General features: G+C 44.3%; 1 protein-coding gene across 25 annotated transcripts in view; it reads left to right on the top strand.

Moving 5' to 3' along the window:
* LOC110521652 (palladin) overlaps nt 1–16,200 on the top strand; it is a 122,580-nt gene that overhangs the window by 65,295 nt on the left and 41,085 nt on the right. For 14 of the 25 annotated variants that reach the window (XM_090231752.1, XM_090231747.1, XM_090231751.1 and 11 more), the window contains one exon: nt 1,198–1,540. In XM_090231752.1, the coding sequence (XP_090087878.1) occupies nt 1,198–1,540 (343 nt within the window). Of the gene's footprint in view, nt 1–1,197; nt 1,541–10,602; nt 10,639–16,200 lie in introns of all 25 variants that reach the window. The other 11 variants (XR_016495197.1, XM_090231746.1, XM_090231750.1 and 8 more) reach the window with 1 other exon arrangement.

The raw sequence follows: 16,200 nt of genomic DNA, 5'->3' as shown, positions 1-16,200 counted from the left end.
GTCACCTTCCTGTCCAAGGCCCTTCTCCTCCCATTGCTCAGTTTGGCCTGGCGGCCAGCTCTAGGAAGAGTCTTGGTGGTTCCAAACTTCTTCAATTTAAGAATGATGGAGGCCACTGTGTTCTTGGGGACCTTCAATGCCTCAGAAATGTTTTGGTACCCTTCCCCAGATCTGTGCCTCAACACAATCCTGTCTCGGAGCTCTACGGACAATTTCTTTGACCTCATGGCTTGGTTTTTGCTCTGACATGCACTGTCAACTGTGGGACCTTACATTGACAGTTGTGTGCCTTTACAAATCATGTCCAATCAATTGAATTTACCACAGGTGGACTCCGATCAAGTTGTAGAAACATCTCAAGGATGATCAATGGAAACAGGATACACCTGAGCACAATTTGGAGTCTCGTTGCAAAGGGTCTGAATACTTATGTAAATAAGGTATTTCTGTTTTAAATGTTTTATGCATTTGCAAACATTTCTAAAAACGTTTTGTCATTATGGGGCCTTGTGTGTAGATGGATGAGGATTTTTTTTTATTTAACCCATTTTGGAATAAGGCTGTAACGTAACAAAATGTTGAAAAAGTCTAGGGTTTTGAATACTTTCCGAATGCACTGTACATCTGGTTCAATGACGAGGGCTCGTGTACCTCTGGTTCATGTCAATGGTTACCAATAGGCAGTCAGCCTGGGAGGTCGAGTGGTTTTGGCTCCGACCTGGATCCCTGTGTGGTATTTCCTCTGGTCCTCTTCATTATCCTGGATAATCTTTGATCTATATGAGGATGAGAAGAAAAGAAGGAGAGAGGAGGAAGAAATAGGCTAGTTAGGTCGTGAGCACTATATATCTCTGTGGGAGAAGGGAGGAGTGTTTATTCTCTCTGTGTACTCTCAGTTCACCACGCAATCAGAGGAAATCCACAGGCCAAATAAACAGGGATTACATCAAGAGCTCCTCAAGACAAACAGGCTGACTAGACCCAGCTGCTACTTTAGATCACATTCTAACTTAATTTAGAGCTGCCATGTTAGTGGGGTATGTGAGGATGGGGGTCAGCTGGGCTCTGCTGGAGGTAATATTAGTGTACTATGTTAGGAAAAGGGGAGGGGAGGATATGCTAGTGCACTGTGAAGGGGAGGGGGTAGGGCTCTGCTGGGGGTAAACCTCTACTCTCTCCTGGTCTCTCTCCCTCTAGCGGTGTACGAATCGGACAGGGACGGTGTGGCATCCGGCGATAACTCTGTCTTCGAGGATGCCCAGGCCTTCCCCCCACCCCCGCCCACAGAGATCAGCCTATTGGAGGTACCGCCCAAGACCCCACCCAGTGCCAGCGCAGAGGGTTTCCATGTCAACGAGCTAGAGATCTGGCCCAGTGTGTCAGCCCTGCCGCACTCCCACATGTACCCCAACATGGAGGGCCAGCCTCAGCCCTCCTTCGGCCTGCCTCCACCAGAGCCCCGGCCAGACTTCCTAGACCCAGCCAAGATGTCTCCACCCCCGGTGAAGGAAGCCCCTCCGCTGCCCAACAAGCCCAAACTGTGAGTACACCCATCCTGCCATCACCCTTGTCATAGATGGCTGATTGAGCCGGCATCATGATTCCCATAGTAAGGGATTGGATTGTTGATCAGGGAGCTGGGTGTTTTCAGCTTTTGAAAGGGGAATCCCAGCATTGAGAACAAAAGCATTCCGGTCTCTTTATGGTGTCAGTGCCATGTCAGTGCTGTGTTTATGTGCCAGAGATGGCCTGGCTGGCAGCTGCTTTGCGGCTCAAAACGGATCTGTTTGTATGGCTTCTGTTCTGTTGGATGGCTCCTATTGTCTTTGTATGACTCCTGTGTGCACGCCCAGGACCCCTGCTCTGTCTGTATGGCCTCCCTGTAGCCTCCCTGTGTGTATTATAGTGTAGGCAGCGGGTATGATGTCTGTGATGTTACAGGGCTGTAGAGCTTTGATGGTCTTTGTATGGCTTTTGTATGTTGTTATTTGGGGTGGCAGGTAGGCTAGCGGTTAGAGCGTTGGGCCAGTAACCGAAAGGTTGCTGGATCGTATCCCAGAGCTGACGAGGTAAAAAATCTGTCGTTCTGCCCCTGAACAAAACAGTTAATCCACTGTTCTCTACGGACATTGTAAATAAGATTTGTTTGTTCTTAACTGACTTGCCTAGATAAATAAAGGTAAAAATTGTGACTGTCCCTGTTGCAGGGCTTGCTGTAGCAATGGTCATCAATGTTTTTTTTTTAAATGCAACAGTTAGGAGATGGATGAAGATAATCCAAATTTTTAGGATTTAAATAATCCATTAGATATTGACTGAATTAAACGTTCAGTGGCTTAATTGATCAATATAGAGTAGTAACTATTCAAAATACTACCACATTGAAAAAAGTGTGATTTAACAAGGGTCATATGCACACCGATGGGAGATCACTGTTACGCACGTAACAATCACCATTGATAAATACCAACCGTTGTTCAAAACCAAACAAATAAAAACATTTCAGAGATGGAAATAGAGGTGCTAGTGTCAGAGATTGAGTACAGCCAAAAGGTTTTATTTGGCTCGCTCAGTTGTAGCCACAAAGAGAGGACCATGAGGACAATGAAGTTACTTTAGCAATGGCAAATATACTTCACCTGAGTAGACAACACTCACCATTAAGCCGTCCATCCTCAGCGCTAAGCTAACATTGTTGCCACCACATTCAGCAGCGTCTTTTGCGCATCACATAACCTTTTACCTGCACGTAAACAATGGAAACCTTTTCTGTTCAATATAGTTTCAATCGTTTTGGGATGGTGATTTTATGGCGATGTGGGTGCAGTCTATTGGTCCGTTCATATTTGGGAACCCAATGATGGCATCATGGCAAAGAAACACCTCTTGACATCAACCTGTTGTACAATGGTGTATAGAAATTGTAAGTGTTGCTGTTCATTTTGCTGATGATTTCATCCCATACATTGGCTCATCGAGGGCTGTGAGATGCCGATTGACAAACTCCCGCTGAAAAGTGCCGTTGCCAAGAACCCAAGGGTGGATAGCACTTGGATGTGCACAGGAATGGCGCGTGTTTGCCTTTTTAAAGTAGGTCTTAAATCCTCGCAAAAATCCTATGAGACAGTTTTTTTGGAAACGATATCTGATGAGCCAATCGGTACAATCTGCAGAAAATGTCCCACCTGTCTCTAAAAACATGCTCTCTGCAAAATACAACATTTGCCAAATTTTCCAAAAGAGCAAGATCAGACATCGCTGATTCAATTTCCCATTATCTCAGTCTTTTATAGTGTTTCTACAATGGTTTCACTTTCACACGTACCTCTCATTTATCAAATGACTGTACTTTATATGGATTATTATTGTAACAAATGCACTGATGTGGTCTAATTAAATAGCATGTCAAGATATGTTGCATGAAATCACAATGGAAATACAATGAAATTGAAAAATTATTTAATTATAACTCACAATTTCACACATTTTCAATATATGTTTCCCCTTCACAAGCAGTTCCCTTATTCCACCACCTTGCACTGTGCATACGCAATGTCATGTCTGTGCGCACACTCTCAAGCAAACATTCATATTGATCAATCTCACATCGGCTGATGTAAAAAGGGCTTTAGAAATAGATTTGATTGAATTTGACTTGAAATGATTCCACGCAGGGTTTACGCACAAATGTGTGCCTAAGCTTGATAAATGAGGCCCCAGGGATTTTGGTGGGAATTCAATTTATTGTCAAATGTAAAAAAGAAAATCATACAATGCACTCATAAACTCAGCAAAAAAAGAAATGTCCCTTTTTCAGGACCCTGTCTTTCAAAGTTAATTCGTAGAAATCCAAATAACTTCACAGATCTTCATTGTAAAGGGTTTAAACACTGTTTCCCATGCTTGTTCAGTGAACCATAAACAATTAATGAACATGCACCCGTGGACGGTCATTAAGACACTAACAGCTTAGGCAATTAAGGTCACAGTTATGAAAACGTAGGACACTAAAAGAGGCCTTTCTAATGACTCTGAAAAACACCAAAAGAAAGATGCCCAGGGTCCCTGCTCATCTGCGTGAACGTGCCTTAGGCATGCTGCAACGAGGCATGAGGACTGCAGATGTGGCCAGGGCAATAAATTGCAATGTCCGTACTGTGAGACGCCTAAGACAGCACTACAGGGAGACAGGACGGACAGCTCATCGTTCTCGCAGTGGCAGACCACGTGTAACAACATCTGCACAGGATCGGTACATCCGAACATCACACCTGAGGGACAGGTACAGGATGGCAACAACAACTGCCCCAAGTTACACCAGGAACGCACAATCCCTCCATCAGTGCTCAGACTGTCCACAATAGGCTGAGAGAGGCTGGACTGAGGGCTTGTAGGCCTGTTGTAAGGCAGGTCCTCACCACAAACCCACCGTTGCTTGATCAGACAGGACTGGCAAAAAGTGCTCTTCACTGACGAGTCGCGGTTTTGTCTCACTAGGGGTGATGGTTGGATTCGGCGTCCAAAATGACCAATTTTCGATTGTTATGAAAACTTGAAAACCTAATTAATCGGCCATTCCGATTCATCTTCGACCTCTAGTTACAACGAGGCCTGTACTCTGGAGTGGGATTGATTTGGAGGTGGAGTGTCCGTCATGGTCTGTCACAGCATCATCGGACTGAGCTTGTTGTCATTGCAGGCAATCTCAACGCTGTGCGTTACAGGGAAGACATCCTCCTCCCTCATGTGGTACCCTTCCTGCAGGCTCATCCTGACATGACCCTCCAGCATGACAATACCACCAGCCATACTGCTCATTCTGTGTGTGATTTCCTGCAAGACAGTAATGTCAGTGTTTTGCCATGGCCAGCAAGAGCCTGCATCTCAATCCCATTGAGCATGTCTGGGACCTGTTGGACCGGAGGGTGATGGCTAGGGCCATTCCCCCCAGAAATGTCAGGGAACTTGCAGGTGCCTTGGTGGAAGAGTGGGGTAACATCTCACAGCAAGAACTGGCAAATCTGGTGCAGTCAATGAGGAGGAGATGCACTGCAGTACTTAATGCAGCTGGTGGCCACACCAGATACTGACTGTTACTTTTGATTTTGACCCCCCCTTTGTTCAGGGACACATTATTAACATGTTATGTTCATACAAATATTTACACGTTAAATTTGCTGAAAATAAACGCAGTTGACAGTGAGAGGACATTTCTTTTTTTGCAGAGTTTATATACATTTTCTCACTGTATCAGGTATTTTTTTTTAAATATTTTTTGTTAAATAAAGAAAATGATATGTGCATTTGCATAAATATACCAGGCTGGAAACACCAAACACAGGCTCTGTCCACACTTCCAGCATTTACCTGCACTGCATACCTCAACAAGCATGTCAATAGTGTAGCAATATTGAGGTTACTCATATTGATGTTACACAGGAAACGGAAGCCAATTGTTACTTACCTTATTCGTGTGCTGGTTGACAACATGCCTAGTAAAGTTTGCTTAATTATATACCTTTGTCTGTTGTGACTACAACACAAAGCATATTGAAACATGGTGACAGCGGTTCTCAAAAGAACCTGGATCTCATCAATGTAAATTAAGAATATATCCCAGGCAGCAGTTTGTGCCGCGTTTACAAGCTAGTCATCGTGCCGAACGGAAACGTTAGCTGGCTATCGTGAGTGACTCTATGCTAACAGCTTGCTGGCTATTGGATACAAGCAGATTCGTGAGTAGCTAACATTCCATTCTACAAAGAAATCGCCATGGAAAATGCACAGAAACCTCCAGGAAACATAGACTTTGATGATGATTGTAATTTAGCACTGACCTGGAAAAGATGTAAAGAGGAATTCAATTTGTACATGGCTCTTACAATGGGAGAAAAACCTGATGACTACAAAGTGAAGCTACTGTATTATCTCATTTGGGAAAAAGGCAGAGAGATTTGTGAGACCCTCTGACTTAAAGAACGGTGAGGATGTTCTCTGCATCACACTAGGGCCAAAGTCAGAGAGCATCAACGTGGTGCAGGAGAAAACCACAGACCCCAATGCGACTCTCTTTATAACAATGCTGGTCAACAAAAAAGAGTCAGTCAGATTTCAGCTAGATTGTGGTGCTAGTTGTAATGTTATCCCTGCAAACCTCGCAAAAGACAGTCACCTAGAGCCCTACAGTCAGGTATTGGTGATGTATAACAAGAACACTCTGACGCCACTGGGGAAGTGCACACAGTCAACAAGAACGTGCTCAGGCCCATTCTAGGCAGTAAGGCTATCCAGGCAATGGAGTTGATTACTGTGCAGCACCACAACATTCTGGCCATCGAGAAAACAACAGGATCCTGGACTAAAGAGCAAATTAAACAGGACTACTCTGATGTATTCCAGGGAGATGGATGCTTCCCCGACAAACTGAAGCTGGAAGTGGATGAGCGAGAGGAGCCCGTCCAGCTGCCGAAGAGAAGAGTGCCAGTAGCACTATATAAACCACTCAAATAGGAGCTCAGTGGTCTAGAGGAAAGAAGGATGATAAAAGCAGTTGAAAAAAGCACAGATTGAATTAGCAGCCTGATCGTAGTGAAGAAACCGTCTGGGTAACTAAGAGTGTGTCTTGATCCAAAACCTCTCAACAAGGCGCTCAAGAGGAGCCATTACCCACTTCCCACTATTGAAGACGTGCTGCCAGATCTGAACAGAGCACGCGTGTTCTCTGTTTGTGATGTAAAAACAGATTTTGGCATGTGGAACTGGAGGAGGAATCAGCTATCTCACCATGTTCTCTACTCCCATGTGACGCTTCAAGTGGCTGCGCATGCCAATGGGAATCAGTCCAGCCCCAGAGACCTTCCAGAGGAAGTTGAACCAGGCAATGTAAGGTCTTCCAGGAGTCAAAATCATTGCAGATGACATCCTGATTGTGGGCGAAGGAGGCAACATTGAAGCGGCGACTCTGGACCATTTCAAAAACCTGAGAATGCTCCTGGACAGATGCAGGAAGCTCAATATCAAGCTGAATCCGGAGAAGCTGCAGCTCAGGCTGAAGGAAGTGCCCTACATTGGACACCTGCTAACATCAGAGGGGTTGAAAGTGGACCCAGGAAAAGTGACAGCCATCAGACAGATGCCTAGATGTGCAGGGGATGCAGCGCTTCCTGGGCATGGTCAAATACTTAGCCAAGTTCTGCAGCCACACCACGGAGCTCTGCGAGCCACTGTGACAGCTAACACACAAGGACCCACTGTGGGAGTGGTCAGAGAGACATGAGCAGGCTTTCAATAAAATCAGGGATACCATTGCACAGACCGCTGTGCTGAAATACTACAACCCAACAGAGCAGCGTGTACTACAATGTGATGCTTCAAAGAGTGGGTTAGGAGCAGCCATGATGCAGAGAGGACAACCAATAGCATACGCCAGCAGAGCCCTGACAGAGACTGAAAAAGGGTATGCACAGATAGAGAAGGAGCTGCTTGCAGTGGTGTTTGGCATTGAGAGGTTCCACCAACTCACATATGGATGAACTGTGGAAGTGCAGTCAGATCAAAAGCCTCTAGAGAGCATCATGACAAAGCTTCTCCTCAGCGCACCAAAAATACTAAAATGCATGCTAATGAGATTCCAAAACTACGAGGTCGGTCTCCGATACGTTCCTGGAAAGCATGTGGTGCTGGCCGATACCCTGAGCATGGCATACCTCACAGAACAAGACAACAGAGGCCCTGTGGAGGTCGAAGTGGAATCAGTCAATATGATACACTACCACCCTGTGTCAAGCCAGAGACTAAAGGCCATCCAGAGACCCACTGAGCTGGACCGGGAGCTCCAGACACTGAAACATGTTATCCTGCAGGGGTGGCCTGAAGTGAAAGAACATGTACCCTTGGAAATAGCCATGTATTTTCACAACAGAGATGAGCTGAGTGTGCAAAATGGAGTTCTCTTTAGAGGTGAGCGAGTCGTTGTGCCTACTGCCCTCAGGTAGGAGATAATGCAGAGAATCAATTCCTCACACATAGGAATCGAGGAATGTCTGAGAAGAGTTTGCGAGTGTGTCTACTGGCTGGGCATGAATGCACAGCTGACAACATACATGTCTGTAAGGTTCTGCTTTTCTTTTCTTAGGCAACCTTGTGTTCTTTTTCTTTGTGTTCTGGAACGTAGCCCAGTCTTTCCTTTTTGTTAATTGATTTCACCTGTGTTGGTTTCTCACCTGGTCTCATCAGCTCCCTATTTAGTTTGTATGGTTATGAGGTATTGTTTGTTTTTGACTGCCTACCTGTGTTTGACCATTGCCTGCCTGTGACCACGATTCATGCCTTCTGCGAAGGCTTAATAAACATCTGCCGTGGTCTGCTCGTGAATCTACGTATTTTTCTCACAGAGTATTCGTTACAATGACTCAATGTAGCACCTGCACTGCATGGGGTGTGAAGCAGCAGAAAGAGACGCTGAGGCCACACAAGCATCAAAGAGTCCCTGGGAAAAAATAAGGACTGACCTGTTCCAGTTCAACAACAGAGACTACATGGTCACAGTTGATTATCTCTTCAACTTCTGGGAGGTGGACCATTTGGAGAACACACAGTCGAAAACGATCATTCGAAAACCCTGTCACAAGGAAGACACACTTTGCACACTGTGGGATACCTGACATCCTTTACTCAGACAATGGTCCCTAGTTCTCTTCAGACGAGTTCCAAAGTTTCAGCAAGGCTTGGGACTTTACACACAAAACATTGTCTCTAGGATACCCGCAAAGTAATGGGAAAGTGGAATCGGTAGTGAAAACAGCCAAAAGACTGATGGCAAAAGCAAAGAGAGCCGGTGCTGACCCATACCTGGCCCTGCTGTGTCACAGAAATAGCCTTCACAAGGAACAGACAGCAGCCCTGCCATGGCGCTCATGGGAAGACGTACAAAGACACTATTTATAATGAGCGAAAATCTTCTGGGACCGGTGATGGCAAACTGTCAGCCGGAGAAGTTCAAAGAAAGACAGCAGAGACAGGCAAAGTACTACGACACCTATGTTAAGGACCTCACAGAGCTGCAACGAGATGACAGGGTGAGAATTCAGCCACTCACAGGACAGAAACAGTGGTGGCAGAGGGCCACAGTAGTCAGACCTGTGGAGCAAAGGTCCTACGGGGTGAAGACAGAACAGGAACAAGTCTTCAGGAGGAACATGCGACACCTGAGGAAGAGCAGAGAAATAGAGGAGGACTTCCCCACTGTTGAAGAGCCTGGCACAGAGCCAGTAAACAGAGCACCAGCTGACGCCCAGCAGGGTGCTGAACACAACCTAGAGGTGAACGCTGCACCTCAGCAAGACGATCCTAACATCTCAGGTAAGCACCTCCTGGTGTAATCAACACTCCCCACACAAGGTCTGATAGGGCCATCCGAAGATCTATAGACCTGAAAGACTTTGTGTGAAGGTAAAAATAATAATAATAATGTAATGGACAGTCAGAGGCAGTAAACAAACATTCAGTTCACATTCCAGTTTACTACAGGCATGGACTACAAGCCAAAGTTAGGTATAGTCTGCTTTTGTTGTAAAAAAAAAGAGAACATGTAGCAATATTAATGTTACACAGGAAACGGAAGCCAATTGTTACTTACATTATTCATGTACTGGATGTGCTGTTTGACAACATGCCTAGTAAAGTTTGCTTAATTATATATCTTTGTCTGTCGCAGCTACAATACAAAGCGTCTTGAAACAAATAGCAGGGTAAAATTGGATTAAAAGTCAACACGCCTGGCTCTAGATTACACCTATCTACACATACTTTACATTGTTTGTGAGATCAGACATAAAATCACTATAATCAGAGTGTTCATTTTCGGGAGTTGCTTTCATTTCAGCACATCTAATTTGTAAAGATTTCTGTTTACAAAAACTGTATTAAATTCTAACTTTTTTCAATTCCACCAAAAATCAACACACATCAAAAAATAAGTTATCTTTCTTGTGAGGTAACTGTCGAGACGGTGCGTTAAATCCCAGACGAAGGTAACACAACGTATTCCATTGAGCCCATTTCAGCCATTACCGGGGTGTGTCTGACAGGTCATTAAACATTTCCGCGGTCGTAACATTAACGGGTGAAAACAACATTCAAGAGTATAAAGGAAGTCTTAGGAGTCAAATGAAAGCAGTTAATCCAGAGAGATTGAAGTGGATTTTGCAACCCTCAAACACAGGAAGTAGATGGCTGAAAAAGACCGCTCCACAGGTGGGCGGGGCATGCGCGTTGCTACTTGCTGTCGCTCAGTCAGGTCTGTCTATAGATGGAAGTGTATGAAGCTTCTGATCTTGGTTAATTTGATTTAGTGGTTCAGGCATGATATATGTCTTGTACATTAGTGAGGAGGGACGTTATAGTCATGATGGGGTCTGAGACTGACGTATTTGTGACGTGGCCTAAGACTGGGCTTATGTGATGCATGAATGTTATGTAGGGCTCATGCTCTGTGCTTTGTACATCGCATGTGCATTGTTGCGTTGAGTTTCTGAATCCCCCTTTTAGATGCATGTCTCTGTAACACTTACTAAATGTTGACGATGTCCTCTATGCTTCCAGAGCGGCGAGTATAGAGGAGGAGACAGACACTGACAGGTAAACAACAGAAAGGTTGGTCTGGTCTGGGTGAGGCTCTCTGGGAGTGATGTGAACGGAGCCCTGTTGTTTGAGTAAAGCTGGGATCAGAACGACGTGTTGACACATTTACATTGTTTCGCTATATTTTGCGCTGTGTCCCGGATTGAGTTTCGGCAAATAGCAGGATCTCCGTAAAGCTGCTTCCTTGAGTGAGTTTTTCCAGAGTAATGACATGGACAGGCTGCCTAAAACAGTTATCTCCCGCCACTGTGAAGCGTGCGGCGGGACAGTGTACTGCGTTGTGCCGTACCCGAGGTTAGATCCTTTTCTGTCCCCTGGTGACCTGTAGAAGTGTTGGCTGACAAACTAAAGCACTGGCCACTCTTGATCTTTAACCTCTGACCTCACGGCAAGGGTCACCGCCTCTCATTTGTTCCCCTGCACACGTTCCTGTTACCTTTTCAAGTTTTTTTCCATGGTCTTTAAACGGCATGCTGTTGCACAATGTTGAAGCGGTGGTTCTACAGTATCTGTCTGTTGCCTTTGAAAAGGGATCCTGCTGTGTGACTTTTACTGCCTCTGGTGTAAAAGTCGTTTTTTATATTTGCTGGATTTGATTTGAGGACTCCAATGTAACTTTGATTGAGTTTGCCATTGAGTAGTTTAGTGAAATTGCCGTGAATCCAACGGGGACTGAATGGAAACTATGACCCTACTGTCTTGGCTCTACATCTCTCCATGTGAAACGAAACTCTATCATGCAATGGATCTCATTTCACTGCAGCCCAATAAGGTGTCTGGGTGTCTGTTTTGACTGATGTCATAACAGGTGTCTGTTTTGACTGATGTTTTCAATAGACCGGACCAACGACGATTACAGTCTTGTTCTGCTTCAACGGCTGTATTGTATTCAGAGGGAAGAAATGTGTTTTAGTGATGGCCTAAGAGGATGTACAGTACTGTTGCATTCATGCATCTCAACCATTACATAGGCCTACACCTGTTATTAATGCGTCACATTGCCTTGACCTCTTAGCTATGGATCTGTGGGACGGTGCCTTGATTAGTAGTGTTACTGAAAGCGCTCCTGTCGACGCTATCTCAGAACTGCATTAACAGAGCTGGGCTGTGGAGAGGAAGTGGCTGAATGACTTGGCAGGCTAAGGTGACCGCAGGAGACCTGATCTGGGAAAACATGCCTGCTGTCTGTCTGCACTGTGACTGTTCTTTACTGGAGGAAGAGGGAGTTGGGTCATTCAGTCAGTCAGTCAGTGCGTGGTTCTGATGGCTGATGTTACTGGTGTTGCCAGACCTGGTGGAAGAATCAGAGGAAGCTCTTAGGGGAGAGGCCACAGGTTGGCTGTTAGGATCGGAACATTGGCCTAGTGTTGAAAGAGGGAGGGAGAGGGGGGATAGAGAGAGAGAGACTAAATCACACAAAAACAACACTAGACACTATGGAACACAAAGCTTTTACTATCTCGTCCTGGAATATACAAGGTCTGAGGTCATCTGCCTTTGGCATAAATAGCTGGAACCCAAACTTTTTTAAGAAATTGGAATACAGACATTGTCATCCTACAAGAAACATGGTATAAAGGAGACAACCCCACTTTTTGCCCTCTCGGTTACAGAGAGCTGGTCGTCCCATCCACCAAACTACCAGGTGAAACAGGGAGGAGACTCAGGGGGTATGCTAATTTGATATAGAGCAGACCTAACCCACTCGATTAAACTAGTCAAGATAGGAACATTTTACATCTGGCTAGAAATTAATAAGGAAATGATCACAACAGAAAATAATCCCCCTGTGTGCTACCTATATCCCTCCACTAGAATCCCCATACTTTACCAATGACAGCTTCTCCATCCTAGAGGGGAGATCAACAATTTCCAGGCCCAGGGACATGTACTAGTCTGTGGCGACCTAAATGACAGAACTGGACAAGAACCTGACACCCTCAGCACACAGGGGGACAAACACCTACCTGGAGGTGACAGCATTTCCTCCCTCATATGCCCTCCTAGACACAACTGCGACAACATAACCAACAAAAATGGTCACAACTCCTGCAGCTCTGTCGGTAGGCTTTGAGGGGACTACTGCGGTAGGTACACCTATAGCTCATCTCTTGGCAGTCGTACTGTAGACTACTTTATCACTGACCTCAACCCAGAGTTCACAGTCAGTCCACTGACACCCCTATCAAATCCCAGCAAAATCACACTCTACTTGAACAGGCTACTATGCTCAATCATGAGGCATGAAAGCCAAAGGATTTGAATAATATTAAGAAATGCTATAGATGGAAGTAAAGTAGTGTGGAAATCTACCAAAAAACAATTAGGCAAAATAAAATTCAATCACTTCTAGACAATTTCCCGGACAAAATGTTTTACTGTAATAGTGAAGGTGTAAACTTAGCAGTAGAAAACCTAAACAGTATATTTCACCTCTCCCTATTAAATCTATAAATGTCAAGCAGACAACCTAAGAAAATTAACAACAATGACAAATGGTTTGATGAAGAATGCAAAAAACCTAAGAAAGAAATTGAGAAAACTATCCAACTAAAAACATAGAGACCCAGAAAACCTGAGCCTACGCCTCCACTATGGTGAATCACTAAAATAATACAGAAATACACTACGGAAAAATAAGGAACAGCACGTCAGAAATCTGATCAAATACAAATCTTAGAATCAACTATTAAAGACTACCAGAACCCACTGGATTCTCCAATTACCTTGAATGAGCTACAGGACAAAATAAAAACCCTCCAACCCAAAAAGGCCTGTGGTGTTGATGGTATCCTCAGTGAAATTATCAAATATATAGACAACAAATTCCAATTGGCTATACTAAAACTCTTTATCAGCATTCTTAGCTCTGGCATCTTCCCCAATATTTGGAACCAAGGACTGATCACCCCAATCTTCAAAAGTGGAGACAAATTTGACCCCAATAACTAACATGGGATATGCGTCAACAGAAACCTTGGGAAAGTCCTCTGCATTATCATTAACAGCAGACTCGTACATTTCCTCAGTGAAAACAATGTACTGAGCAAATGTCAAATTGGCTTTTTACCAAATTATCGTACGACAGACCACGTCTTCACCCTGCACACCCTAATTGACAAACAAACAAACCAAAACAAAGGCAAAGTCTTCTCATGCTTTGTTGATTTCAAAAAAGCCTTCGACTCAATTAGGCATGAGGGCCAGCTATACAAATGGATGGAAAGTGGTGTTGGGGGGAAAACATACAACATTATAAAATCTGTGTACACAAACAACAAGTGTGCAGTTAAAATAGGCAAAAAACACACACATTAATTCCTACAGGGCCTTGGGGTGAGACAGGGAGGCAGCTTAAGTCCCACCCTCTTCAACATATATATCAACCAATTGGCGAGGGCACTAGAAAAGTCTGCAGCTCCTGGCCTCACCCTACTAGAATCTGAAGTCAAATGTCTACTGTTTGCTGATGATCTGGGGCTTCTGTCACCAACCAAGGAGGGCCTGTAACAGCACCTATATCTTATGCACAGATTCTGCCACACCTGGGCCCTGACAGTAAATCTCAGTAAGACCAAAATAATGGTGTTCCAAAAAGGTCCAGTCGCCAGGACCACAAATACAAATTCCATCTAGACACCATTGGCCTAGAGCACACAAATAACTATACATACCTTTGCCTAAACATCAGCTCCACAGGTAACTTCCACAAAGCTGTGAACGATCTGAGAGACAAGACAGGAAGGGGGGTCTATGCCATCAAAAGGAACATAACATTTGAAATACCAATTAGGATCTGGCTAAAAATACTTGAATCAGTTATAGAACCCATTGCCCTTTATGGTTGTGAGGTCTGGGGTCCGCACACCAACCAAGAATTCGCAAAATGGGACAAACACAAAATTGAGACTGCATGCAGAATTCTGCAAATATATCATCTGTGTAGAATACAGTGTAGAACACCAAATAATGTATGCAGAGCAGAATTAGGCCGATACCCACTAATTATCAAAATCCAGAAAAGAGCCGTTCAATTCTACAACCACCTAAAAGGAAGCGATTCCCAAACCTTCCATAACAAAGCTATCACCTACAGAGAGATGAACCTGGAGAAGAGTCCCCTAAGCAAGCTGGTCCTGGGGCTCTGTTCACAAACACAAACACACCCCACAGAGCTACAGGACAGCAACACAATTAGACCCAACCAAATCATGAGAAAACAAAAAGATAATTACTTGACTCATTGAAAATAATTAACAAAAAAACTGAGCATACTTGAATGATATTTGGCCCTAAACAGAGAGTATACAGTGGCAGAATACCTGACCACTGTGACTGACCCAAACTTAAGGAAAGCTTTGACTATGTACAGACTCAGTGAGCATAGCCTTGCTATTGAGAAAGGCCGCCGTAGGCAGACCTGGCTCTCAAGAGAAGACAGGCTATGTGCACACTGCCCACAAAATGAGGTGGAAACTGAGCTGCACTTCCTAACCTCCTGTCCAATGTATGGCCATGTTAGATTTTGTGACCTGATTTTGATAAACTCCCATATCTACTGGGTGAAATACCACAGTGTGCCATCACAGCAGCAAGATGTGTGACCTGTTGCCACAAGAAAAGGTCAACCAGTGTAGAACAAACACCATTGTAAATACAACCCATATTTATGCTTATTTATTTCCCCTTTTGTACTTTAAACATTGTTACATTGTTACAACACTGTATATAGTCATAATATGACATTTGAAATGTCTTTATTCTTTTGGAACTTTTGTGAGTGTAATGGTTACTGTTCATTTTTATTGTTTATTTCACTTTCGTATATCATCTACCTCACTTCCTTTGGCAATGTTAACATATGTTTCCCATGCTAGTAAAGCCAAAAGAGAGAGAGAGTCGGTTTTTGGTCTCAAGGGCTTGCGGCGGTGTATAAGGGTATGTATTAAGCTGTAAATGTTGGGTATGTAGCTATGCCATGAGGCAGGTCATAAATCACTTAGCTGGGAGCTATGATATCAGTTTGAGGTACCTGGGCTGCAATTTTGTAGAGAGTCTGTATGCTCAGTCCTGGTTTAGGGTTCAGACTCACCAGGAGTCTAAAGGGACACGTGACCACATATAAAGACACACACTGGACTGATCTGGAAGTTGTCAATCTGCTCTGTGTGTGTGTGTGTGTGTCGCATGTGTACTGTCCATTGTGACGGATGGAGTGTGAGTGGTATTGGTGTCTAGTATCAGCTTTCTAGTATTAATACATGCTACGGCGTGACATTTCACATGAACAGTTTGCATCTGCTGTGGATTATGCCATATCCTTGCTAGTAAGAGCTAAAAACACTGTGTGGGAGAGGCATTCAGATAGTCAGTTAGTGGAGCTGTTGTCTCAGATTTTCCCTGACATTCCGTGTGGCACATCTTCAATTTCTTAACTCCCGTGCTGTCGATTACTGTCAACATGGACTATTTTCACATGCCAACAAAGTCTACAAAAGATAATGACACCGTATGTATTTGTACAGAAACACCAAGGACATTCTTTTCAAGCGGCCGCCT

This window comes from Oncorhynchus mykiss, chromosome 4, assembly GCF_057628025.1.
Source record: "Oncorhynchus mykiss isolate SJ-2025 chromosome 4, ASM5762802v1, whole genome shotgun sequence".
NCBI classification, from domain to species: Eukaryota; Metazoa; Chordata; class Actinopteri; order Salmoniformes; family Salmonidae; genus Oncorhynchus; species Oncorhynchus mykiss.
Note: the sequence above shows the minus strand (reverse complement) of the source record. Positions and strands in the feature narration are given on the sequence as shown.